This window comes from Heliangelus exortis, chromosome 1, assembly GCF_036169615.1.
Source record: "Heliangelus exortis chromosome 1, bHelExo1.hap1, whole genome shotgun sequence".
Classification (NCBI taxonomy): domain Eukaryota; kingdom Metazoa; phylum Chordata; class Aves; order Apodiformes; family Trochilidae; genus Heliangelus; species Heliangelus exortis.
Genome location: NC_092422.1, coordinates 124,228,664 through 124,253,276, shown reverse-complemented (window position 1 = coordinate 124,253,276; position 24,613 = coordinate 124,228,664). Strand labels below are relative to the sequence as shown.

The 24,613-nt window shown below is 40.3% G+C and overlaps 1 protein-coding gene and 2 long non-coding RNA genes across 10 annotated transcripts in view; 2 read left to right on the top strand and 1 right to left on the bottom strand.

Annotated features, from left to right (window-relative positions):
* The window catches only part of LOC139806152 (uncharacterized), a 72,703-nt gene extending 58,517 nt beyond the window's left edge, over positions 1 to 14,186 (bottom strand). The window contains exons 1-2 of one of the 6 annotated variants that reach the window (XR_011730145.1): positions 14,107 to 14,186; positions 8,255 to 8,295 (exon numbers count right to left, since the gene is read on the bottom strand). This is a non-coding gene — a long non-coding RNA (uncharacterized lncRNA). Of the gene's footprint in view, positions 1 to 8,254; positions 8,300 to 8,856; positions 12,080 to 14,106 lie in introns of those variants that run through there. The other 5 variants (XR_011730146.1, XR_011730147.1, XR_011730153.1 and 2 more) reach the window with 5 other exon arrangements.
* LOC139806162 (uncharacterized) overlaps positions 1 to 24,613 on the top strand; it is a 69,840-nt gene that overhangs the window by 22,699 nt on the left and 22,528 nt on the right. The window lies entirely within an intron of this gene.
* The window catches only part of NUDT4 (nudix hydrolase 4), a 28,855-nt gene continuing 17,567 nt past the window's right edge, over positions 13,326 to 24,613 (top strand). The window contains exon 1 of one of the 3 annotated variants that reach the window (XM_071765342.1): positions 13,326 to 13,812. In XM_071765342.1, the coding sequence (XP_071621443.1) occupies positions 13,714 to 13,812 (99 nt within the window). In that variant the 5' untranslated portion in view covers positions 13,326 to 13,713. Of the gene's footprint in view, positions 13,813 to 14,077; positions 14,099 to 24,613 lie in introns of those variants that run through there. The other 2 variants (XM_071765348.1, XM_071765355.1) reach the window with 2 other exon arrangements.

The following is a 24,613-nucleotide window of genomic DNA, read 5'->3' as shown; positions in this document are numbered from 1 at the left end:
TCTATTACCTTCAAAATGCATAAAGAAAATATTACTGCACGTATTACCACACTACTATAAAATAACTATTTCAGCCCACACCAATAAATAAATACAGCATGGTCATCAAATTATAAAGGTCATTAAAAGATAAGAGATGAAACAAAGTAGACCCTATTTCCAACCTCTGCACTGCTCATACAATCAATAATTAGCCTGGGTAAATTTTGTAGTAGGACAGATTAAGGCAACAGACACTCATCATCAAAATGAGACACAGAAGAAAGAAAATAACCATTCAACCACTTCTGCCTTCTTCTATCCAGAATTCAACCTCCAGCTTTCCCTCCCAAGCTCTGCAACATCTTTACACCATCCACTAAAAAAATGTCTTGAAAGATCCCCAAAAGGGGAGGAGATAGCATTAACACTGATCACCCAGCCTGGGGATGAGCTGGAATTACCAGCACAGGACTGATGAAGCTTTCAAAGATGACCCTGTACCATTCTGTATGCTTTTCTACAGTGTGAATACTCATTCAAGCTATTCAGAGAAGTTGACTGGAACTGGAGAAAGAACAACAAAGCATTAAAACAAAAATGTCAGGTAAATAAAATGGAAATAAAATATTAAAAATAGTGATTTATTAGTAGCTTCCTGTTTTGGTTTTGTTGTTGTTGTTGTTTTGCTACTGTTGCCTGTTGGACTACAATCAATTGTGACAAAAGTTTAAGTAATCTTTTAACAAACTGGCCCTTCCACACAGTGAAGCAGAGATAATCATCCTTCTGTCAGCAATGGTCATGCCTCATACAACTTCTTTACTGACAAGATAACCTGATCATTGCACAAAGAAATAGGCATGAAAGGAAGACAGGAAATTGAGAAACACAGACTACGTTAAAAACAAGTTGACTCGGTGTATGCTCTGTGTGTTTTCTCCAGACCAAAATTTTTACATATTTATGTCCTGTATGAACATTTTTCATTCTTTTAAAGAAATAATATTCCAAACTTCAACAGAAATCAATCCACAACCAACACCCAGTTCCCCAGGAGTCCTTCCTTGCGTGCAGACTTTGCTACAGGTCTGCTCTTTTCTACACTATTTTCTGTCCTGATATTGTGCCTCTTTTCAGTTTCTGGGGCATTAACTCTCTACCTCAGCAGCCATTGCCTTCATTGCATTCTTTGCTTTGATTCTGGCCCTTGGATTAGTCTTTACCAGATGCAGTTCTCTCTCCTTCTTAGCACCTTTCTTGAGGACCTGTTCAGCCTGGAGAAGAGGAGGCTCAGAGGAGACCTCATCACTCTCTACAACTCCCTGAAAGGAGGGTGTAGCCAGGGGGGGGTTGGTCTCTTTTCCCAGGCAACTCTCAGCAAGACAAGAGGGCACAAGAGGTCTCAAGTTGTGCCAGGGGAGGTTTAGGTTGGACATTAGGAAGAATTTCTTTACTGAGAGGGTGATCAGACACTGGAATGGGCTGCCCAGGGAAGGGGTGGATTCTCCGTCCCTGGAGATATTTAAAAAGAGACTGGATGTGGCACTCAGTGCCATGGTCTGGTAACTGCAGTGGTAATGGATCAAGGGTTGGACTTGATGATCTCTGAGGTCCCTTCCAAGCCAGCCAATTCTATGACTCTATGATTCTATGATCATGTAGGTTAAATCCAGCTACCTACTACTCCTTCTCAAATGACTCATTCTTTTGATTGGTTTTTGTGCTCTTACATGGTGGCAATTTATTCACACAAGTGATAGTTACTCCTATGCTGTAACAGTCAGCCCTTAACCAATATGTATTTTAACTCCCTCCCTGGAACAACCCTATATACCTACACACCCAGGCTGACACCACACATTGCCTTACACATCCTGATTCTGAGCACATTCTTTCCTGCACATTCACTCCATCACACCCTCTTATTCCTGTAGCACTGTTCAACTTTAAAATGTACAATTACTCTCAAGTCTGGAGTTTCAGTTTTCTTGGGGTTTTTTCCCCACATTTTACAACTGTTATCAAGTAAAAATGTGGAAGTTCAATGTGTTAAGAATCTATCTTTTGGCTGCAGAAAGAAAAGGTAAAGTGGAGCAGACATTAATGAATGGTCAATGACACAGAGTCATCCAATGGCTCATCTGACAAGACAAACATGAAAGAATATCCTGTTTGAGTTTATATAATATCCACATTTAACTGGTGCTTCACAACATTCTTACAATGACAAGATTATCTAAGTAGCTGGCTTCCAACATAGCTTCTATCTTCAAGTAAAACAAGTTTAATGTCTAGTTCATGTAAAAGAGAACTTAAAGATATTAAGTTATTGATATTTTTAGGGCATACTGCAAATTCAGTTTGCTGCACACAGCAGAGGAAGCCACTGACCACAATGCAAATTTTGCTCCCAGCTTAGTGAGTTGTCCTGATGTATGTCAAAATCTAACTTCTCTTGTCAGTTTATGCTGGACTTCATCTGTTAAGTCATATCTTTCCATTTACTTTTCTCCTAACTATGTATTTCATAAAGCATTACTCAAAAAGAAAATACCTGAAAGGATGGTTCCTTTGTATCATTTTCCATTTGAAATCCCCTTCAGTATTTTATGCCTATTCACTCAAATACAATGAGTACAACATGTTAAAGCTCATAAGGTAGAAAATACTTAATAGCTATGGACATGGAAGATCTCTTAAAATATCTGCAAAGAGACCAATATTATGGTTTCATCTGTAGAAGTATGCAGGCCCTAACATAAGCACAAATTATACCAGTACCTTTGGAAGGGAGTCTACTAGACCTGTTTCCTACATGAATCAAGATGATGGTAAGAGGAGAGTTGGTAAAATAAGTAATCCCCCCCTTAAAATAAACTGACATATCTGTAGAATGCATGAACATTGTACTTAAAAACTCTTCAGGATGGATGGTGTCAGCATGAGTTTTAAATCTGTAAAGTACTACACGTTCATTCTATGTATTTTAGACTTAATTATATGAGGTCAGCACTTTGAATTAAACTGAGGAATATTGAAGTGGCAGACTTTACTTCATAGTGAAATGGGACTACTCCTTTGCTGCTGAACCAGGAAAGCCTACAACTGGAGCCCACATAATACAATCAGTGCCATCTTCCAAGTGTTTCAGAATGAAATAGCCTTATGGTGTCTCAAACTGGGGCAGTGCTTACCAATCAAACACACAGCACTCTTACCAAGCATAATCCCAATTCTACAATTCGATCTGCTCACGTCATTTTTACACACATGAAAGCCCCAGGGACTTTAGCAGATCTTTGTGAAAGTCCATCTGGCAGCAGGCTAGACAGGAATGTGACGCAAAATGGATACAAAGGGGATAACAGTTTCCAAGGAAAAAAAAGAGAGAAAAGATAAAAGGAAGCTTCATTGGGATAACCAGAGGAAATCAGAAAAGGAAGGAGGGGTAAGGGCTAAAAAGCACACCATCAGCATTTATATTGCAGAATTTTATTGTTTATTTTACTGTGCCACTCACAATGCACCTCTAGAAATTATCTGCACTCATGTCAACAATTCTGCTCCTACTGTCAGGGATAAACTAGTACCCAATTGCAAAGCTCAAGTATCCAATTGCAAAATAGGGTCCCAGACACATTCTAAGTATTTTGATTCAAATAGATTATTTCAAAAGGCATTACCACTTTGAATAGTAACAAGTTTGCAATTGCAAATATAACCAATATTTTAGCATCATCAGGATATGAATTGTAAAGCATATGCCTTCTAACCATCCAAACTTGATTAATCCTCAAATTCTAAACCCTATGCCAGACTTAATTGAGACCACAATATACCCATTTCTTTTAAAACTCAAAATTAGAGTATCTACAATAAAGCACCACCCTTGGTGGGTCATCCTTAAAAGTTTCCTGCTAGTATTAGCAATCCTTGAACCACAGAAATGAGGCCTGTAATTGTTATTTGGAAAAAAAAAGATGTTTAAGACACATTGTTTCCAGTAATACATTGCTACTGTCAGAACTTTACTACCTTTTTTTATATATAATTATATAGTCTCTGGAGACTTCCGAAATCCATCTGGATGCATCCCTGTGTGGCCTGCCCTAGGTGATCCTGCTTTGACAGGACTAGATGATCTCTAGAGGTCTCTTCCAACCCCTAACATTCTGTGATTCAATTGTAAATGCTTCATTTAAATTCTAAAAATAGCAACAGTAGGGGTCAGGAAATAAAAAAATAAATTAAAAACTCATCCTTTTACAATTTTGGTCTGTTACATCCTTTCAGAGATGTTAAAACTGGCTAAAAAAATAAAAAGGTGCTCCCTAAACCCTTGTTTCACAGCTGTACTTCAGTATATAATTTATATAAATGTAGTTTAAGGAGCAATACACATTGTCTTTTAAGAGATTTTACAGGGTTTTTTCACCTTCCCTTTGTGCACAGTGAAAATATGAAGCACTCATTCAGAATTTTAATTCAATCAGAAATGTTACTAATTTATTACTCATTTATCCCAGTAAAAGTAATACTAAAATATATATTAAATGGAAAATTAAGCCTGTAAAACCAAATTTTAGTACCAATAATATGCATGTTGAAATTTTGTAAGTTCTCTACACTCCCACTACATCTTTTGAGAATTTAAATTGATGCAGCACCATCCCTGAAAATCCACACACAAGCACTCACACAAATAAGGAAGCCTTGAGATAAAGCTGAAAACAATATTTGTGGAGATCTTATAAATACAGGGCTACAAAATCATAACTTAAGTCAACTAAGATTCCATGAACAGTTTTATCTTAGTTGGTCAGTCAGGTAAAGTTACAAAGCTTCCGCAAGCACAGCGGCAGTTTGGAATTTGTTGAATTAATTATTCCGTGTCAGAAGACAACAAATGAAGTAATATAGCAAAAGTTAAAAGCAAAACAGAAAAAAACCCAAACCAACAAAAAGCCCCAGCCTTTAGATGACTGAAGAGGCAATTAGAATACAACAACACAGCCACAAGCTGGAGAGACACAGTCTATCAATACCAGCAGACAGACAGACCAGAAAAATCCTGTAACGATAGTAACAAGACACTCCTCTACTTCCTGAGAAGGGCTTAATCACCACAGTAGAATACATTTTTTTTTCTCTGGAGGAATGCAAAAGAGCTGGACGAGTTCCCAAATTCAGGGAACAGCAAACTTCAATAAAACAAGGGACAAATTAACTCTTACTTGTGTTTCGACTTTACAAGCAGTAACTGTGCAAAAGGTATTAATTTACAGCTTACCTTCACTAAACACAACACACATCAATACTTTCACAGTTGGCAGCAAGAGAATAGTAAAACCAGAGGCTCATTACACTGAAATACATGAAGCTGTCAACATAAATCTCAGTAAGAAGGTGCATTTCAGATTTAAGCACCCCTAGGTTTTGATTTGAAATTGCCACATTTGTTATCTCTCAGGACATAGCTCAGTAACCACTTTACTCAGCTTCTTTTGGAAACAAGCAGTAGTTGTGATAATGTAGTAATTAACACCTGATTTACTGACTGTGGGAAGAACTCCAGGAGAAAAACTTGGTTTTATTTTTTATAACTGCATTTTTCATTTATCTTTCTAAAATTTGGGAAAGATATTTTAAATTACTGGTAAGAAAAACTCTAGTGACTAGTGAATGCATTCTAATGACTACATGGTTATATATACTGCATTCCTCTCATAGCAGTTAAATCAGGGCAAAAACCCCAATTCCTTACAAAAACATAAGCAGACAATTTTAAACAGATAATTAAAACATGCCATTTAAAGAATTTACATTTAAATAATCTTAAATATTTAAGTAATAAATATGTATTGTGCCATAAAGAAAAACACTCAGAGCACTGGTCAGAGTTCCTAGTCTGGAGCTCACTGGGTCTCAATGCTCCAGACATCTGTCCATTCTGATCACCTTTCTCACAGACCTGGAAACTTTTAGTTTTCCATTGTTCCAGAGACAGTTTTTCAAAATAAATACAGTTCCTTAGTAAAATTTTGTTTTCTAGGAAAAAAAAAAAAATTGGAGTCCTAACTTGCACTAATAACATATTTTAGTTTGACTCCATCCTTGGTATCAATGCCATTTTACTGTAACCATACAGAGAAAACATCCTCCACCTGCTCAGAAGCTGAGCAACAGATCCCCAAGCATATGGAAATCACTAGGCTAAAATCCAGAGCCACCATAGTGATTTCATAGTGCAATCAACATGCAAGTTTACATGCAAATCTTCTGATTGCCCACAGTCTTTGCAGGGTTCTCTTTATGCAGAAACAGGCCCATGCCTGTGCCTCTGACCCCAGCAGAGCCCTTATGAGCAGCTTAAATGCTACCTTCTGCTGGCCCTCTCCAAACTAGGAGGTCAACTGCTACATTACAAACAGCAAATAAATATATGCTCTGGCACACATATTTAGTAACAGTAGCTAAACCACAATCTGAAACAAAAGCACTGAAATAAAAGGTATATTATCAAGTGCCACTGTGATTTCTCTCCAAAGCTGGTGACACATTTAGTCATCGTACACCCTCTTTAAAATCAGAGCAATGATCAGCTTGTATGTCCAGGTGTTTTAAAGTGACCCATAATCTTGGGCTACTTTACACTCCTGTAATGGGCCATACAGATTATAATAACTATGACTAAAAACCGGTGGGATACCTATTATGTGTCTACTCCACCCATATTGACTGGTAGATCTATCTTTTGTAAAGGTTGCTTTGTATAAGAAAGGTTAAACCTGATTAAACAAACCAGGGTCAAAAGCCAACATTTTGGAATGAAGCCTTCAGATGAAAACAGTGAGAGGAACATTCAGTAGCTTTTATCATTTTCTCTAACACCACACCTTTTTCCAGTAAGTTGGTTGAAGCCTGCAATGTAACAGCACTCAAAATACTGTTCAGAGATTTAAGAAATCACTTTGACTACTAGCAAGATTTACCTTTGAAATTAAACCAGACATAAGAGTAAAATTTAACCACTGTGTACTATTTAGACAGATTTACCTTTAATAATGATCTCAAGTATTTTTCCTGAACTCACAGCTACACAAAATAGCTTCCATTCCTATTTAGCACAGCTCCTCATAGAGCTTAGTTTGGCTAAGCCTCCAATGTTTTTCTGCCCCAGATTAGTATGTTTTTCTACACAGCCCAAAAAAATGTGTGTTATCATACAAGCTCTTCTATTAGTTTTATATAATGTCATATCAGAAATAGACTGGCTCTAATAGCCAGTAACCTGGCTACACAAACATACCAAAATAAACATAGTACATTACCTGTTCTGAGAGGCTTGAGTACCAAGTCTAGCCAAGCAGACTTCCACTAGATTAGGAAAGAGGATTGCTTAACTAGCCATCTATCCTTCCATTTTTGATGCATCTGTTAATCATACAATGCAACTACCATGTTATTATTAACCTGGCTTCTAAGAGATAGGATCTGCCAGAAAGAACTGAGTGCTTTTAAGGTAATCCCACTATAAACTCTTTCCCTGACCCCACTATTGGAAAACACACTCCACAGTAGATTCAGCCAAACAGAGCAAGTGCCCATCTCTCAGCAACCCAGTTCACAGCCCCATTTACTCTGTACCTTAAACTAAGACTGGAGCATTGATACTTGGTACAGAGTAGCTGCAGCTGCTGCTATAGAAGTTATAACATCTTAACCATGAGTAGCCGTCCAAAAAAATTGAGGTACTTTCTCAGTTTTGAGTCAGTGACGTTCTGTTTTCCCAAGTAGCCAAACTTCTCAAAACATAGACCTATCTTACCCTATTTTATTTAGGAAACTGAACAAGGAAAAATGAAGAGCCTACTAATAATAGTACAGTCTTCATGGAGCCACACATAAGCCTGACTGTTTCCAGGTAAAGCAGGATTTTACTGCTATCATTGGAAGACATAAATTTATCACAAGCCTCATATAAACTCCCCAAACTGTATCTGCTTACACCAAAAATAGTCTACTTACAGAACAAAATCAAAACTCAAATAACAAGAGTATGCTGGCAATTAATTCATAACCTAGGAGGAGAAAATACTTAAAACTCAATTATGAAATGCACTGTTCAGGGGAGGAGTATTTATGAACGTAAAACTAAACAATAGGACATTCCACTAACAAAGCCCTACAAGCTAAGGAGCTTAAACCCAAGTTCAGGACCACAGGATTTCACAGAGAATCTGAACTACATTACCATCATCTTAATTCATACTTACTTCGTGAAGTCTGACAAAATCCTCAGGGTTTGAAGTTCTCTCTATGATAGAAACAAAAGAATTTTGCATCATTTAAAAATTCTTCAGGTACTTTGATCAAAATTCAGTATTTTTAATCCAACTTTATTTTAGAAGTCAAATAAAACATGCTAAACAGTTTTGTAAAATACTACTTTTTCTATTTTGCTAAAGGAACTTCCATTTTAAGCAAATCCAAATGAAAACCAACCCACTGAGCCCATAAAAGCACACAAAAACATACAATACTCTTATTCACTATATAAAAATAAAGATACTCAGATGACTACATTCAAATAAGCATAGCTGTATTCAGTTGATCTCTTCCTTTCATTCCCTAGTGACTATAATTTCTCCCCATTTGTAAGCATTTAATGCAAAGGGACATCTTTACAGGAAGGGTCACTCTTACCAAGCATCCAAACAATGCTAACTATACTTTTTCATAAAGGGCAAGACTGTAAAACCAGACTGGCAGACAGTAACCATGAAATTACATACAGTTCATGTAAGTTGTTCAGCACTAACAAATCACAGGAAAATATATTTGTGGGCAGCTGTAGCAGAGGTCTTGATGTACCTGAAAATAAGGGAGCCCTGCGGATGATGACTGCAACTGTTGCTATAGAGAGCATGCACACATATTCTCTTTAAAGTGCATTTTACAATGGATTCAGGTAGTGATCTGACTCTGATGGAAAAGACAGTGTGGGACTTAGAACATAAAAGCTGCTTTCTGCAGAAGTATGATTTAGAAATAAGTAAGTGTTCCATTTTTTAAACTTAGTTCTCTCTGTTCAGTGTTTACCAGAAGAGGGTGTGTATAATTTGGCAAGCTTTTGGCATATTTTTTGGCAGTTAAAAGTATTGTAAGACTAATGCTGGCACTTTCATAGCTGCTAAGTCATTAGAAAGATGACATATTAAGTCTGTAGGAAAGTTAGTTTGGCACTGTTCTCATTTGCTTCCTCACAGCTAACCAGAGGAGTATAAAATCGCAGGAGAATCACTGCTCCCTCCTATTGTGTCTTGAGGGGAGTAAATCACCTTAAATAAAAACTAAACTAATTAATACTTATCTTTTCCACATACCAAACCTTCCTATACTCAAACAGGTTTAAGATTTTTATTCTAGGTTTGGGAAAGGTTGTCAGCCCTTGTCAATCTCAACGCTGCAATTACCGTAAGCTCTGCCGAGATGCCAACTGGGCCCAGAGCTGCAGGCAGCCTTTCAGCAGGCTACAATGCAGCTGAATGAGGATTTACTGTTCTGAAAGCCCACACAATGCAGCACTAGAGGAATGCATTCCCAACACGCTGTTCAATCCTGAACCTTTGGGTATTTGTGCTGGTTTAACTGTTGAATACCAAAGAAATGTTACAACCATGACAGAACAAATTATCATCTGAGACTGATGGTAACTAAAGACACCGGTTTCCCTAATACAATTAATTTGATGTCCTATTTGTAGATAAGGAAAAAGGGTATCTAAGTATCTATTTCTCTTTAGAGCAAATGTAGAGGACTGCAAGTACCTCCAAAGCAAATATTTCATTTTTTATTAGCCATAATAAACTAAGAATGGAAAAGAAAGTTACATAAAACTTGCAAGAGCATAGTTATTGAACACAGCAGTTTCTAATCTTGGCAATAAATGTAGCTGAAGGGAACTGGAAAATCTAATTACTCTCTGAATTTTATAACCTGTTTCTTTCTTCTCAAGGAAAAGAAAATTGTTCTCCTGCATTAGAGCAGACTTCACTCAAAGTGTAACTACAGTTGTTTTCGTCTAAACACAGAAATTTTTCCTTTAAAAAAATTTTAAAAACTTCCTTTAAAGTGTCTTTGCATTGTGCGTTGTCTACTTGTCTCTGGTACTCAAGGTACCAGCAGTTACTTCACAATTACTATTGCTGTAGTGCAAAATCCAGAGACAGTCTTCATAAATAAACAAGCAAAACCCCCACCTTATGTATCAAATACCAGTGTAGCAGTTCCTTTTATCAATATATCCCATGCAATAGTAATGTGATACCCAGTATTTATACACTGCATTAACAAAATGCATCATGACAAAGCTGCTACAAATATGAATGTGATGGCATTGTAAATGTTAATTATTTACTGGTGATTTGCCTGTGTCACTTACAGTTGTTGCTTATATAGGCAGATCACACAACTTTAGACTTATAACACCAAAACCTTAAAAAAACAAACAAACAAAAATCTTGAAGATTCAAGCCTCATGATGAGTCTAAAAGGCCATTTAAGAATTCAATCTCCAAACAAAAAAATACTATTTCAGGCATTTTTTAAAAAGGCAGCACAGCTTAAAACAAAACCCCTTTAGATCAAAAAACCGAAACATCCTTCCACTTCACCCTTTAGGATTCATCTGTCATTATCTTTTAGTATTTTTCCATATTCACGAAGTTGAGATTCTTCTAGTTTGTAAAATAAAAGCCTAATTACATATAGGCAGAAGCCAGTTCTTCCATGAAAATAAAGAGAGAAACAATGAATTTAAAAAGCATTGGTGCTGCTACTCTGCTTGAGGATATATGGACTAGAAAATGTTAACTACAACCAGCCTGCTGACTGGGCTGTCTCTTGGAGCTCTCTTACAGCTCTTACTTCTGTGATACGTGACATAGAAACCATCAGGTTTCACAAGAGAGATAGGATTTGTGTGTTGTGTTCTGATTTGGCAGTCAAATGTTTTATTTGGTTTTGGGGGTGGGAGGGATGAGTTGTACAACAGTGGAAAGAAAACCTGGCCTAAACTCATCTGATCTTTGGACACTGTACTCGTTAAGTATAAATCCTACTTTTGAACTTCCTCCAATTGCGTTGAGAGGTGAAGTCTCCCAAACAAAACAATAAAAAGAGATAATTCAGGAGAAGACTTAAAAGGTAAACTCTGAAATAGTAGATCAAGGAACACCTCAAAGCAAAATGAACTCTGTCATAATGGTCTAGAACAAAAAGTGGATTTTTTTTTCTCTATATGCACAACAGGAATGCACATCTATGCTGTTTGCAAAGATGTATCTTTAAAATTACATGGGAACATGGCAAAGGTAGCTACATGTAAAATTTTAAAAATGCTGATACAATTACTAATTGTGCAATCTCAATTTCTAGACCTTAAGTTTCATTACACCATGCCACACCACCTTTTCTGTATTGTAGACGTTATGAATACAAGCATCAAAACCATGCCTTTATTGCTCAGCATTCTCAAAGGTTTCAGATGTCAACCCTTTAAACTTTGAACTAAAAATTTCAGATAGTAATTGGGAATTTGCCCTTCCCTCACAAAAAAAATGTATTTTGACTAGAGATCCATTAAGTATACCTACTAAAATTGTATGTAGCCTAAGGCCCAAGTGATGACAGCAACAAATGAAATCTGGATCTGCACTGTATGAGGAGAAAAAGAAGAAATCTAACCTGCCAGTCCATTTGCTAAGTGGCAAAAATGGCAGAGGCCTTCTTAAGAAAATTACTCTTATGCAAGTAATTGATGTACAAAAGCAAATTAAATTTCTTAACCTTTGGGTGTTATAACCTGAACAAAATAATAGATTTCATACAATTGTGCTTTCCCCCCTTTTGCTTCCGTGATTTCGGAGTGTGATACTCCACTGATTCATTGCACTTAGTTCATGCTCTGAAGAACAGAAGGTCCAAATTTCACTAAGATCCAGGGTAACCAGTGATGAGGAGCCAGCCTCCTTTCAACGCATGCCACAAAAAAACAGGGGAGAAGTCTGACTTGATACAGATAAACTAGTTTATAAAAAAAACCCAAGCAACCAAAACAAAAACAAAAACCAAACAAACTATGGAAAAAACCACACAAGAAAAAAAACTTAGGATGAAAAAAATAGGTGTTCTGGAACAAGAAACAAGTAGAATATAAGTTTAAGGCACATTGGTGCACTCTAAGAGCACACAGGAGCCTAATGAGCATCAGAAAGATTTAGAAAAAGTAAAAAGTTTAGGAAACAGTTTGGACGGGTAATTTCTACAAGTATGTGAGTACACTCTACCTTCCGTCTGCCAACACGACTGAACAATCTTAACACACACAAGAATCGAGTGCTTTGATGCCTACTCGAAATCATCAGCTTCCAGAGGCACTGAAAAGCATAGCATTTCCTTGTTTCAGTTCTGGGATGTTTTGCAGGGTTTTGTTTTTTTTTGATGTTCATGAAAACTCCTGGGCTTTCATCCTACTACATCATAATAAAGGTGTGCGGATAGCAGAGCCTTTTCTAGCCTGTCACCACCATTTGGGAAGGCCTTGTGTCCATCTTTATCTCCTACATAATATTATTACATAAACAAAAACCATGGCATACACCGCCTGTTCTCCCAGCCTGCATACACCAGCATCTTCTAAAAATACGGCTATGTCAAGAAGTGATCGACTCACGCTGGCAAACCTGCACTCTTAACTACGCTACTCCAGCCACGCACACCCTCCATCTCCTGGAGGTGAATGGACCCCTGCCTCGCACTCCGATGCCGGGCTCCCAGCCACGGGGGCTGCCGCATCCCTCCCGCGTTCGCAGAGCCCCTCCTGAACAAAGCCCCAGCGCGGCTGCACCGGCGCCTGCGGCAGCCCCGTTGGGCCGGCCCCGCGGCCGGTGGCAGCAGCCCCGCCTCTCGCCCGACGGGGACACCGCGCAACCCCCTGTGACAACCCTACCCCCCCCACCTCCGCGGGGCCATCGCGGCCGGCGGGACACCGGGGGCTGACCCCCAACAACCCTGCCGCAACCCGGCCCGGCTCCTATCATCCCGCGCGTCGGAAGAGGGGAGGGGGGAAAGGACGAGCTTCGCTTCGCCCCGCCCGACCGCCGGGCCTGCTCCCTTCAGGGGCCGGGAATGCCCCACCCCCGGCGGGGGGTGACTAAGCACCGCGGCCGCCGCGCCGTGACCGCCCTTTTACCTCCCCTCCCGCCCGCCGGCCCCGCCTCTGCCCCCCCTTCCCTCCCTCCCTGCCTCCCGCTCTCCCCGCCTGGCGCCTGCGCGCTGCGTGGCGGCGGGCGCGGGCGCAGGAATGTGCGTTACAGTTAAATAGTGGGCGCAGGGGCGGCCGCCGCGGCGCTGGGGGCCGGCGGGCGGGCACGGGGCGGCGACGGCGGTTCAGGGGCTGAGCCGGGCTGAGCCGAGCCGAGCGGGGCGAGGAGGGAGCCTCCATGGCGCGGCGCGTCTCCCGGAGTGGTGGCAGCAACAGCAGAAGCAGCGACGCGGTGCTGCTGTGACAGGAGCCTGGCAGCCGGGACCGGCTTTTCTCCTGCCCCTCTGCCCAGCCGGGGACCCACGCCGGCGTCCCGGGGGGCGCGGCGGCGCTCGGAGAGTGGAGCCGTGGCAGCGGCGGCAGCGACAGCGGCGGCCGGGGGCAGCCGGCGTGTCACCGCCTCTATGATGAAATTTAAACCGAACCAGACGCGGACGTACGACCGGGAGGGCTACAAGAAGCGGGCGGCGTGCCTCTGCTTCCGCAGCGAGCGGGAGGACGAGGTGAGCCCGCCGAGCCGCCGCGCACGTGGGGCGGGAGGCAACGGGTCCGACCCGGCCGGTCCTCCCGTTCCGCTTCTCTGGGCCCGCCGGTGCCGCGGCTCTTTGTCTTGACCGGGGGTACCCTGGCCCCTTCCGGGGACAATCCCCCTCTCCCCCCCCCTCTCCGCACACGGAGCGGTGCCCCTGCTCTCTCCCCCGCTTCGAGATGGGGGAGGAGGCGACGCGTGCGGACCCCAGTCCCGCAACCTGGGTTGGGGCGGCGGCGGTGGCCGCTGTTACCGGGCCGGTTCGTACCGTGGCGGGCGCGGCTTTCGCCCACCATCTTGGGGCGGCGGGGTGCGGGCCCACGTGCGCGGCGCCGTCCTTTGTGCGCGGCGGCGGCGGGCGGTGCCCCGCGGTGGGACCGGAGCGGGGGGTGGGGTGGCGGTCGGGCACCGTCTGGTGCCCCGGGGGTATCCTTTGTGTGCCCCGAACGCGCCGAAGATCGGCTCCTGTGTAATGGCGCATAGAGGGCAGGGCTGGTGTTGCCCTGTCATACTTTGGGTGGGATAAAAAAAAAAAAAGCATCTCGTGCTTGAAAACCCTATTTTTCCTCATCAAGAGAATAATAAAAAAAAAAATTTGGGCGGGGAGCTCGAGGGAAGGTGCGGGGGGGTGTTGCGGTTTTAGTTGTAGAGAGTAGCGCTGAGCCGGGGTTTTGTGTTGCAGCAGAATCGGGAGGTGGCAACAAAGTTGTCCTATATTCCGAGCCAAGGTCAATTGCACTGCCCGTTATCTGTAAACTTTGCCGAGGGTTCCATTGCACAACGCGTTTACAGACTGTCTCAGGCTGGAAGCATAGCCTTTCCTGATTTTCGTTTTCATTTTGTTGACTAATAGCTATAAAATTTACAAAAGTTAGGGCTCGAGGTTCCCCCCCCCCTCTACCCCTTTATGCTGGAAGAAGCTAGCATCCTATCCGAGCTAGCTGTGTGGTAAATTTCTTTCTTATTTTTAAAGATCTAATAAGGAATATAATACATTGGGAGAGGCTTGATCTCAAAATATTGATTTTTGAGTTTGAGCAGAAATTTTGTGTGGTATTCAGGTATATGCCGTTCCGTCTGGTGTATAAATTCAGCCTTGGGATCACACTGATCAGCTTTTCCTAATCTTATAAAGAAGAAAGGTTCCCAGCAGAAACCTTGCTAGTTTTTTCTTCTGGTCTAGCTTATCTTTGGTTTCAGCAGCACCTCACATACTCCACTGTGCTTCCCTATGTATGTCTTTTCGGCATTTATTTTTGGATGCCAGTCCAGCTCAGACTTGTTTGCTGTTCAGACAACCTGAGCTGCTGTTAAAGCATTCTTGCACCACTTGTAGTTGGAAATTCATGATTGCAGTCACCTTTGTCAGTAGTTTCCATTCATTCTTCATTTCTTTCTGCAGCTTACATTCTCTTTCAGTTCTGTATCCAAACGAGACCAATGTCTGCTTCAGAAATTATTTGCACATCGGGACACTCTCCAAGGCAAAGGAGAGTAGTAGCATCTTTGCTGGACTGTGTGAGAAGAGTGGATGGTGACACTTGTGGCACTGGAGTGCTTTGGCATATTGAGGGTGGAGCACATGTGTGGCTGGCATGAGGCTGGACTTTGGTGTTGTGCCAGACACACTTGAGGGTGGAATTAATGGGACAATACTAAGTCAGATTTGAGACATAGATTAGGCATGCAAAACCAGTTCAAATTATTTTCTGATATGTTATTTCCAGAAAAGTGATGGCAGCATTTTGAGCTTGCTTAGGTGTTTACCAAGTGTTGACTCCATCTATATCAATGCAGAACATACTCCTTAGAAGTTTGATGCCTGAATATTGTTTCTGATTACTTTCTATCACTGCACGTTCCCTGAATTGTCTGGATGAGGCTTTCTTCTCTTGATCTTAATTCTTGTCTTGATATTTCTGTGTTGGTCTAATTCAGACTCCATGCAAATGTCTTCTATTTTATCTAGAGATTGTACTGTTGATTTTCAGCTAACCTACATCTCCAGAGATCTTTAAGAGCAGAGTAACTTCTGTTGTCAAGGAGCACAAAGGCAGTACTTGGGTGACTGGACAGTGAAGAGAGGAACTGGAAACTGTAGAAACTTTTTGGGGGGGAGGGAAATAAATTATTTTTCAGTTACTTTAACCTATGAGGTTATTACCTCATGAGCAAAGTTTCTCAGTGTTAAAGAAGAGACAGTAGATAAATGAAAACAATCTTTAGCAATGTTTTTATTTTTAAGAGTCTTAAAACAAGAAATCAAAACCTCAGCTTTTCCTTTTTAACTGGAGATACTGCCTACAAGACTCAGTGGATCATGTTCTACTTTTCAGCTGATTCGTTTCTATCTGGAGGAATGCGTATCTGTAGCATTCTTCTGATACAACACTTGGAATTAACCTGTCTACCTACATCTGTTCTGACTTTCTGAAAAGCCAGTCCGTATCCAGATGTGCCTGTGTTTTTGCTTTTTTCCTCCTTTCTTGCACTTAACTCTCTGATGTATCTGTAGTCAGCAGTCATTCCTTTCTTAGCACTTTTTGGTGGACTTTTAAGTCTTACAGCCTCATGTCCTAAAATTGGTTTTCTGATTTTCTGATCATCGTAGTAGCTCTTTCATCTTCACTTTCATCCTTTTCTGACAGCCATTTTTTTTTTTTTAATGTGGGCAACAGTTGTGGTTGCTTTAGATGGAATCTTACTGTGTTGAGTAAAAGATTGTCAGTGCTTCCCTAGCTATACCAGAAAAAATTGTCATAGGACCCATCTTTGTCCTGCTTTGTAAAGCTGTTGTGTAGTTCTCTTAGTGATATCTTAGTCTAACATTTCGCCACCTCATGAACCTCTCAACTTGTACCAGAAATTCTTAGTATATTAGGTTCATGGCATGTTCTTAATCAAATCTGGTAGTTCTTCTGCACCTTTGACGTGAGATCCCCCATTGATATAATGACTTACAGATACTGCTTCTTAATTTGGTGACTTACAAATTTGACTAACAGCTTCATGTGCTCATCATCAATGAAAATCAGGCCAGTTGCTACAACATGTATTTCTAATGTTAATCATCATATAGCAAAATCTGCTAGTTATGGCTTCTTGGTCTGTTCCCTGTCCATATTGGACAGCTTAAGCTACTGTTGTGGACTTCTTGAAGTCCACGTTACAGCTGAGTTTTATGGACAGTGAAGCAGCATGTCATTTGAAAAATACTCATAATAAAGGATGTTTTTGGTAAGATTGTGTAGTGTTTCCATTCTTTATTTCTTAATTTGAAACATAAGTGGGCTCCAGAATATTTTTGTGGCATCTCCACAAACAGTTTTAAATGTAGCTGCTGAACTGGAAAGCTGCTGCTTTCCAGCTATTGTGCCCTGTCTGATTAGATTTACCAACAGACTTTGCTGCCAGACTTAAAATTGTTGATTCAGTTCTCTTGGTTGTTACATCCTGGAAACTGGGCTTGCCTGCAGTCTTGCAACCTGTCAAAAGCTTCTGCTTTGTCTTGAGAGCTGGTATTGGAGCTGACAGCAGGTGCAAGTGAGATGGCTGATGGTTGTCCAGGTGTACCATGGCAAAAATTCTCCCTTCCTGTTTCTTTCTTATCTTCAAGTGAAGATGCCACTTTAATGCTACGTAGCCCATGTCGATTTAGATTTTGTAGCTTTTGTGCCATGATATTCTATGATTTAATTAAAAAGCAAACAAACAACTGGGGGAAGCCCAAATAGCCATGTCATGTGGCCAGCTTTGGAAAAAATTGTTTGAGTATTTTAGAAGATGAACTCTTGGACTACTGTCATTTTCAGTGTTACTTGTTTTGGTCTCTCAGTGCTGTCACTTGGGCTGAGGAGAGAGCAAGATGGCTGGATGAGCTTAAGTGCTGGCTCCTTCTCTTGTTATTAATGGAAATGAAGCAGTAATTGCAGGTACTGCCTGCCCTTTGAAGGAAAAAAACCTGCTGGAAATAAAGCAGAAGAAATCCGATGAAAAACGAAGCACGGCTATGTGGGCATGAAGTGTGTGGGGGCTGCAGGCTTTTTACTTTGAGCAAGCAAGAAGCTGTTAGGTGTGTGCAAAAAGCTGATGGTATTCAGCAGACTGGGATGGGCTGGCAAATTAAGTGATGAGGAAACGCAGTTCTGTATTGAGCAACTGGGAGATATGGATGGCAGGTTTTGGATAAGCCTGCAGGAGAACCTCTTGAGTCCTGTGAGGATCAACTGCTTCCATGGGTTGGAATTGCTTATGCATTCAGTCCTCTGCATTGACTGGCTTTACATAAAACACTGCTGTCTTAGGCTCTGGGGGAGGGTAGGAGAGGAAATTCTCTACCTTTCAAAGCAGAGAACTAGGCAGGCCTTGAAAGCATCAAGAGCACATCGTAATAGACATACTTTTGCTAGTCATTTGAATAAGAAAAACATTTTAAAAGCTAATTTAATTATATAATTTTTCTTTCATAAATTGCATATTACATTACTAAATTAGCAGTTATTTTTAAATACCTTGAATATAAAACTCGAGTGTGTTCTAATTATTTTGGCATGTGTAGCACTGCTAGATGTAATTGAATATAGTACTGAAAGCCCTACTTTAGTGTTCAGCGTGCAGTTGCTAGTGGCAGATCTGAAAAATTGTTTCATATGCAATAGAAGTCTTCAGGCTTTTCAGTTTCTGATTTTGCCATTTTTGCTCTTCAGCCTTGTACAAGAGATGAAAATAAATGGGAACTGTTTCCTGCTACTGTTGAGACTGTAGTGAGGATAAATGTATTGTCACACACGGGAAATGTAGACTTTTTTTTTTCCTGTTGCAGGGCATACACTTGCATATCTATTATTGCCTCTTGACTTTGAATTAAAAATGATAGGCTCTCAGTATTATATCTTCTTTTTCCTCTGAGTTTTATTTCTTGGGCTGCAAAACAAAGATTGAAGAAACCCTTGTTTAATTTACCTTGTGTGGGGGTCACTGTTCCTTTATTTTTAAGAAATTGTAATGTTCTTCAGTTTCTTAGAGCTGCTGCTTCACACTAGCACTGGTTTTATTAAAGGAAAAAAAGGAAAAAGTAAAGTGTTGTCTGCATGGGTCTAAATAACCTGAAAACTGGAAAGACCTGCTGTAAGGTAACCTGATCTACAAAGTCAGGGCTCAGAAGTGTCCCCTGGTTATGCAGGCGAAATGGGATATTCTAGGAATTACTGTGAAGACACTTTCATAGCTATGAAATATCTTATGTAGTTAACTCAGAATTTTGCATTTGTTTTCTTTTATCCTTTAGTGTCAGCTCCTGGGTGTGCAGACACAGATATCGGGTGCCTTAAAATATAACTTAAAGGGTGTGACTCTCTGGCACTCTTATTTAAAGCACATGTGCCCTCCAAAGCAGTGTATGGACCTAGCTTCCCCAATACATGCTTCAATAAGCACATCAGGCATGCTGTGGTTTTTACTTACTCTGTCTCATGTCCCTGCCCTGCTAACAGACAGGAGGAATAATTGACAGAGGATGGTTGCTGCCTTAGTTTTTCATCAACATTTTCTTTTCAAAATAGCTCTTTATGGTGTGTCTCCAGAGACAGCGGCTGCTCGTGGTGAAGCCCTGCAGGCTCACGTTTGGGTTCTGCAGTGGTTAAGCTTGTGTTACTGTTAAATAAAAGTAATTGAATGTTAGGTTGCTGTGGTAGGATTTATGTCAGGTAACCAACTTAGAAAGCACAAGTGCCTTGTTATCCCTACTTCCACAGAAAAACAGCATTCTCCAGGCATTACATATACACCTTGCCTTCATGTTCAGACTTTTTTTTTTTTTTTTTTTTTTTAACAAACAGCAGCTATTTTCCAGTAGTGAAAACCTGCAAGTTCAGTGAAGCTGGAGGACATTTGGATATACACTATGGCAGGAAGCTTCAGTCTTCTGTCATTCCTCTCCAGATACTAAAATCGGTGAACCATGAGCTATTTTGTATTGCAAAACCTCCATTATTTTTTTACATTACCTGTTGTATTACTTGTCTGTGCCACCCAAATGGATCTAACAGGGTCTATAGTTGCTCTAAATGGGCTGAGGGGAGAAGGAAACATGGCTGTACCTGTCTTACATGAAGCTAAGGTGTCCTGCAACAAAAACATGTTTTGTGTTTTGCCTTGTGTAGAAGATGCAGTTTTTTTGAACTAGTAATATTTGTCAGTGTTTAGATATGTGAGAAGATACTCTTTATAGTTCAGTTGCACCATCCTGATTTTACTTGAAGGATTTAAACTTGTGGCTAAGTTTCTGTTTGAATTGCCCCAGTTAACTCAGTGGTGCTCTGAACTTCCAAATTACCAGTTTGTGAAGTAGTGGAGTGGCAGACTTGCTCAGAAATACATACAAATCCTAGCTATGTATATACATATACACATACATATCTCTAAGTAGTATTTGTAGCCATGTTTCCTAAACATCTTTTGTAGATACACAAGTTTGGACCGCAGGTTGATGTGTATTTTTTCCATTCTTGTTTGTAGAACACTTAAAGAGTTCATTTTAATGAGATGGCTGTCACCAGTTATTCCACCTTGAAGAAAGATGTGTTTGGTTTTGGCCAGCCATTGATTTAATGAAACACTACAGTCTTACTTAGTGCTTAAGCATTTCAGTGGAACCAGTCCTATAAACCATAAATATTTAAAAACAAATTATGTGTTCAAAGACTTACATTGTGATTTTGTTTTGTTTGTTTGTTTGTTTTTTCCCCAAGTACCTCAAAGACAAGAAAGGCTAAAAGGTAACTGGTACTTGTCAAGAAGTAACCTTGTCATGTCTTTACCTACAGCTGAATGGTTCTCAAAGGCTTGGATGGAGCTCTTGTTTCTGCCAAGTGCTTGGAAACTGATCCCTTAGTCAAACAGATTATGTTGCTGAGTAACCAGTAAAGCCCAGTTCTGCTCAAGATTAGGCAGTGTTTTCAGGTTACAAAGAAATAGGCAGCAATATGAGTTTTAGCTCTTCCTGTACTACCTTATGTGTTTTTTCTCTTGGTCTTTATTGGCAATCATAGGGGAAGAGGGACATACCATAAAGCTGACTGGGGAACTGACCCAGTGTGAGAAGTGGAACTTTTTTTACAGATGGGATGTTTTTACTTGTGGGATGTTTCTTGTTTGTTTGCAGGGTTTTTGTAGCCAGAAATCTCCTTTTGCCATATGGCTGGGTGTAAGATTCACACCTTGTACCATGAGAGCTGTCTCATCTGATTCTCTGAAGCATACCAAAGTCTGGGGGGAGATCTAATGTTTCAGGTGTCTTGAGTGCTTGTTGGCATGAGGAAGTGTGTTCTAACTGATGTACCATAATAGCAAAGTGCTGTTTATTCCCAATATGAACACTTTAGCTGAAGGACAACACAAAGTACTTTAAACAGCTAGAGGAAGGTACTCAAATCTGAGTCACTATAACAGCATGTTAGCCAAATCTGTGAATTTCACGTGAAGTAAATCGTATAGTAATAGAATTTTAACTGGGGGTTAAGCCAAAACTGCTTCTGAAAAAGCCTGATATTGTTCTCCCTATTGCTACACAGCCTTCAAATCAGAAGATCTCAAAGAAGATCTCTATAATTTACAGATCTGATTTTGAAGTATTATAAAAAAGGATATGAATATGTATCTTTATCATCCAGAATGTTAGTAAGACTGTGCTGATTGATACTCAAGCATCGTTCTGCTCCTTTGAAGAGTGATCATTACTTTAAGTTGGCAGAATATTTCAGACTTTATTTAATATATTGTACAGACAGAATCCAGTTTGAGTTGCTTTCAAGATGCTGTGCTCAATTTAATGAGCATTAGGATTAATGTACTGCTAGTTGTTACACCATTTCTCTGCTGCTCTGCTGGTTCCTGTTCAGTGGGACTAAACCTTTTTAACCTCATAGTTGGATACTGCTTTTCAGTCTATTGTCTGTAAAATACTTTGCTAGAGGCTCTTGAATTGGTTTAGGCTGATCTGAAATGGGGTGGCTGCAGTCGTGCTTTTCTGCCCCAGTGTTTTTAACTCCTGTATGGCAGGGGTACTGCTGAAAACTGGGCTTTAATGGGACAAGCCCATTCTCAGCCAGATCAGCTTCCCAAACTGACTGTGCCAGTGTAAGGTAGAAAGTAAAGAAAATGCAGCCTTGACTTTAATTAGCTTTTAAAATGCTGTCAGGTCTGATCTCAAGGTTTTATTACTACTCTACAGTAACTTTGTGCACATTACATCTCCAGCTTAAAAGTGATTTTGAAAACGACTGCAGTAAAGAGTGAGGACCATAAGGCCTCTACTGAGAATACCTTCAGGAGGTAAAGTATGTTCCTTACTAAATGGTACCTGTGTGGCAGTGCTATGGCAAGCCATAGCACCATTGTATTTTTCATTGAAAACCTCCATTGTATTTTTCAAGTTTCTGTAGTCCAAAAAGGCACAATGGCATTCTAGGATAAAGATGTCACAGTAACCTATAGGGGAACTGAAAAATTGTTTCAGAACTACTGAAATAAGGCAGTGGTTCTTAAAATCACAAAAAGTGTTAGATAAAGGAAATCTAGCAGGTGAAAATGTGCTCTGTAACTTGAAATATGTGCTTTTGCATAATAAATCATGCAATGAATCCTGCAAATATGGTCCACATGGCTATTTTAAAAGCTTGATAGAGTTAGTAAAAGATGTTTTTCCTTGCTTCTTGGTAATGTTCCTGTGTTGTGGCATTCAAAGTAGTTTCCCCGTAATTTAAGGAAGCTTCTGAGATTAAAACACTGGGGAGTTTGAAGTGTTAGGGAACAGTGAAATATTTCTGCTAATATTTTTCCCCGAGGATCTTGCTTATGGCTGTGTTCAGACAAACCATAGGGCTCAACTCGCCCCTTTAGCTTTATTTTGACTGAAGCATCTTTGGCTCCTTCAGGTTCTTGTAACTGACTGACCAGATAGGCTGAAGTTCTCCATGTTGAGTAGAAAAAGCTAGATTACATTAACTTCCATCAAATTGCATCCAGTTGTTTTCTTAGAATAAGGTTATTGGTTTTGCCTCTTCATGTTTCTGGTTCCTGTGAAGACATACAGTTCATCTGTTCTCAGTTGTACCATTCAGACACTTGGTTTTACCCGAGAGGTACCTCTTGTAACCCTTGTGATTTTTCCTATACTTTAACCAGTTTAAAGCTTCTGAAATTGTTCACATCTACTGAGCTTCATAGAGCCTGGGATATATATCCAGTGTCTTCCATGCACCTGCCTTATACTTTCCTTCTTTATGCAGTGTTCAGTGCTACACCTGAGCCACGTGGTGGTCTTGGCAACTGAGCCAGATGTGCTCAGCAGTCTTTGGGGGCGGGGGGTAGAGGAGTTGATTCCCCTCCTCTTGGAAGTCATTCCTTTTAACTGCAAGTTTTACTATAAAAATGGCAAACTAGGGTATCTCCATCAGGTAAATGAAACAGCTAGTTGTACACTGCTAGTTAGATTCATGGGGTTGATGAGAGGGAAAAAATGGGGTGTGCAGAGGGGATGAGAGGAATGTGCGTGCTTAAGCTGGGACAAGAGAGACATCTAATGACTCACTTATGTGGTACTGGAGTGGTACTTCTTCAAGTGTTTGTTTTTCCTTGCAAGTAATACATCTCTTACAGAAAAATTCCCATCTTGCATTTGGTTTAATAGTGGCTTCTGCTCCTTTTCATTCATTATATATCAAGTTGTGGACAGCTCTGCTCTAAGTCAGAGGAGTCCAGCTTTGCTAGTTTGTTCTATCTAGAGAGTTTGCAACCTTAACCTTGCTTCTGAATATAATGTAATCTGATTTTTAATACAATTATTTTTGTGAGCTATAAAGCCCTACAGTTAAGGAAGATATAAAGCAATTGTACGTTGAATAACCTTAATTTTCTACCACTTTGAATGCTTTGCATGGAAAAAAACATAAAGAGGAGTAGCTCTTGGTTGTAATTTATATTACTCTGAGCTGTTGCCACTTTAGTGTTCCGGAATATATGTCTGCTGACTGTCTCACTTTTTTTTTTTTTTTTTTTTTTTTTTTTTGACTTGACAACACTAAACAGGCCAGAACTTGGCATCCTTCTCTAGAATTTTTCAGTTGTTTGTCTGCAGGCTTAGCATTTATAGTGAATGAGCAAGTCCCATGATGCCACATGCTCTGTAATTACCTTTGGGTTTTTGGTTAACCATATCTTGGTTAAGCATATCAATAGGTGCTTATTACAAGTAGGCTGGCTAGCAGTTTCTCTTCCTCACTCCACTCAAAGGTCATTGCTATTCCTGGACTTGAAAACAAGGTAAAAACTTGACTAGGAAGACTTAGTGGAAGAGTTTGTCTTCTGCTCCTCTTAGGTGAATTTTACTTCCCTCACTTGGCAGGATTATGGAAAATAATAACTTTACCTTAGTCTTTGGAGTAAGATAAATTTAACAGTATAACTAGGCAAGCAGATTTGGTGCCATTACTCTGTACTTCAGAAATCTTTTGAGCAAGAGTCATCAACAGTAAGGCTTTTTCAGAGACATAGGAAAGGCAGTGTTCCCTAGCAAGAAATTGCAGTCCTTTGCATTCAGAGATACAGGGTACAGATTTATCTGCATGGGAAGTTAGTTCCATTGTTATTTTTTTTTCTTAACCTGGTGAGATTGTGATATAAAATATGGTGTGTGTAGGCCAGAAAAAATGTAGGTGTGATATTCTGCAGTCTTGTTTTTCTGTGGACTACTGTAATTTATGTGACTATGAACTTCC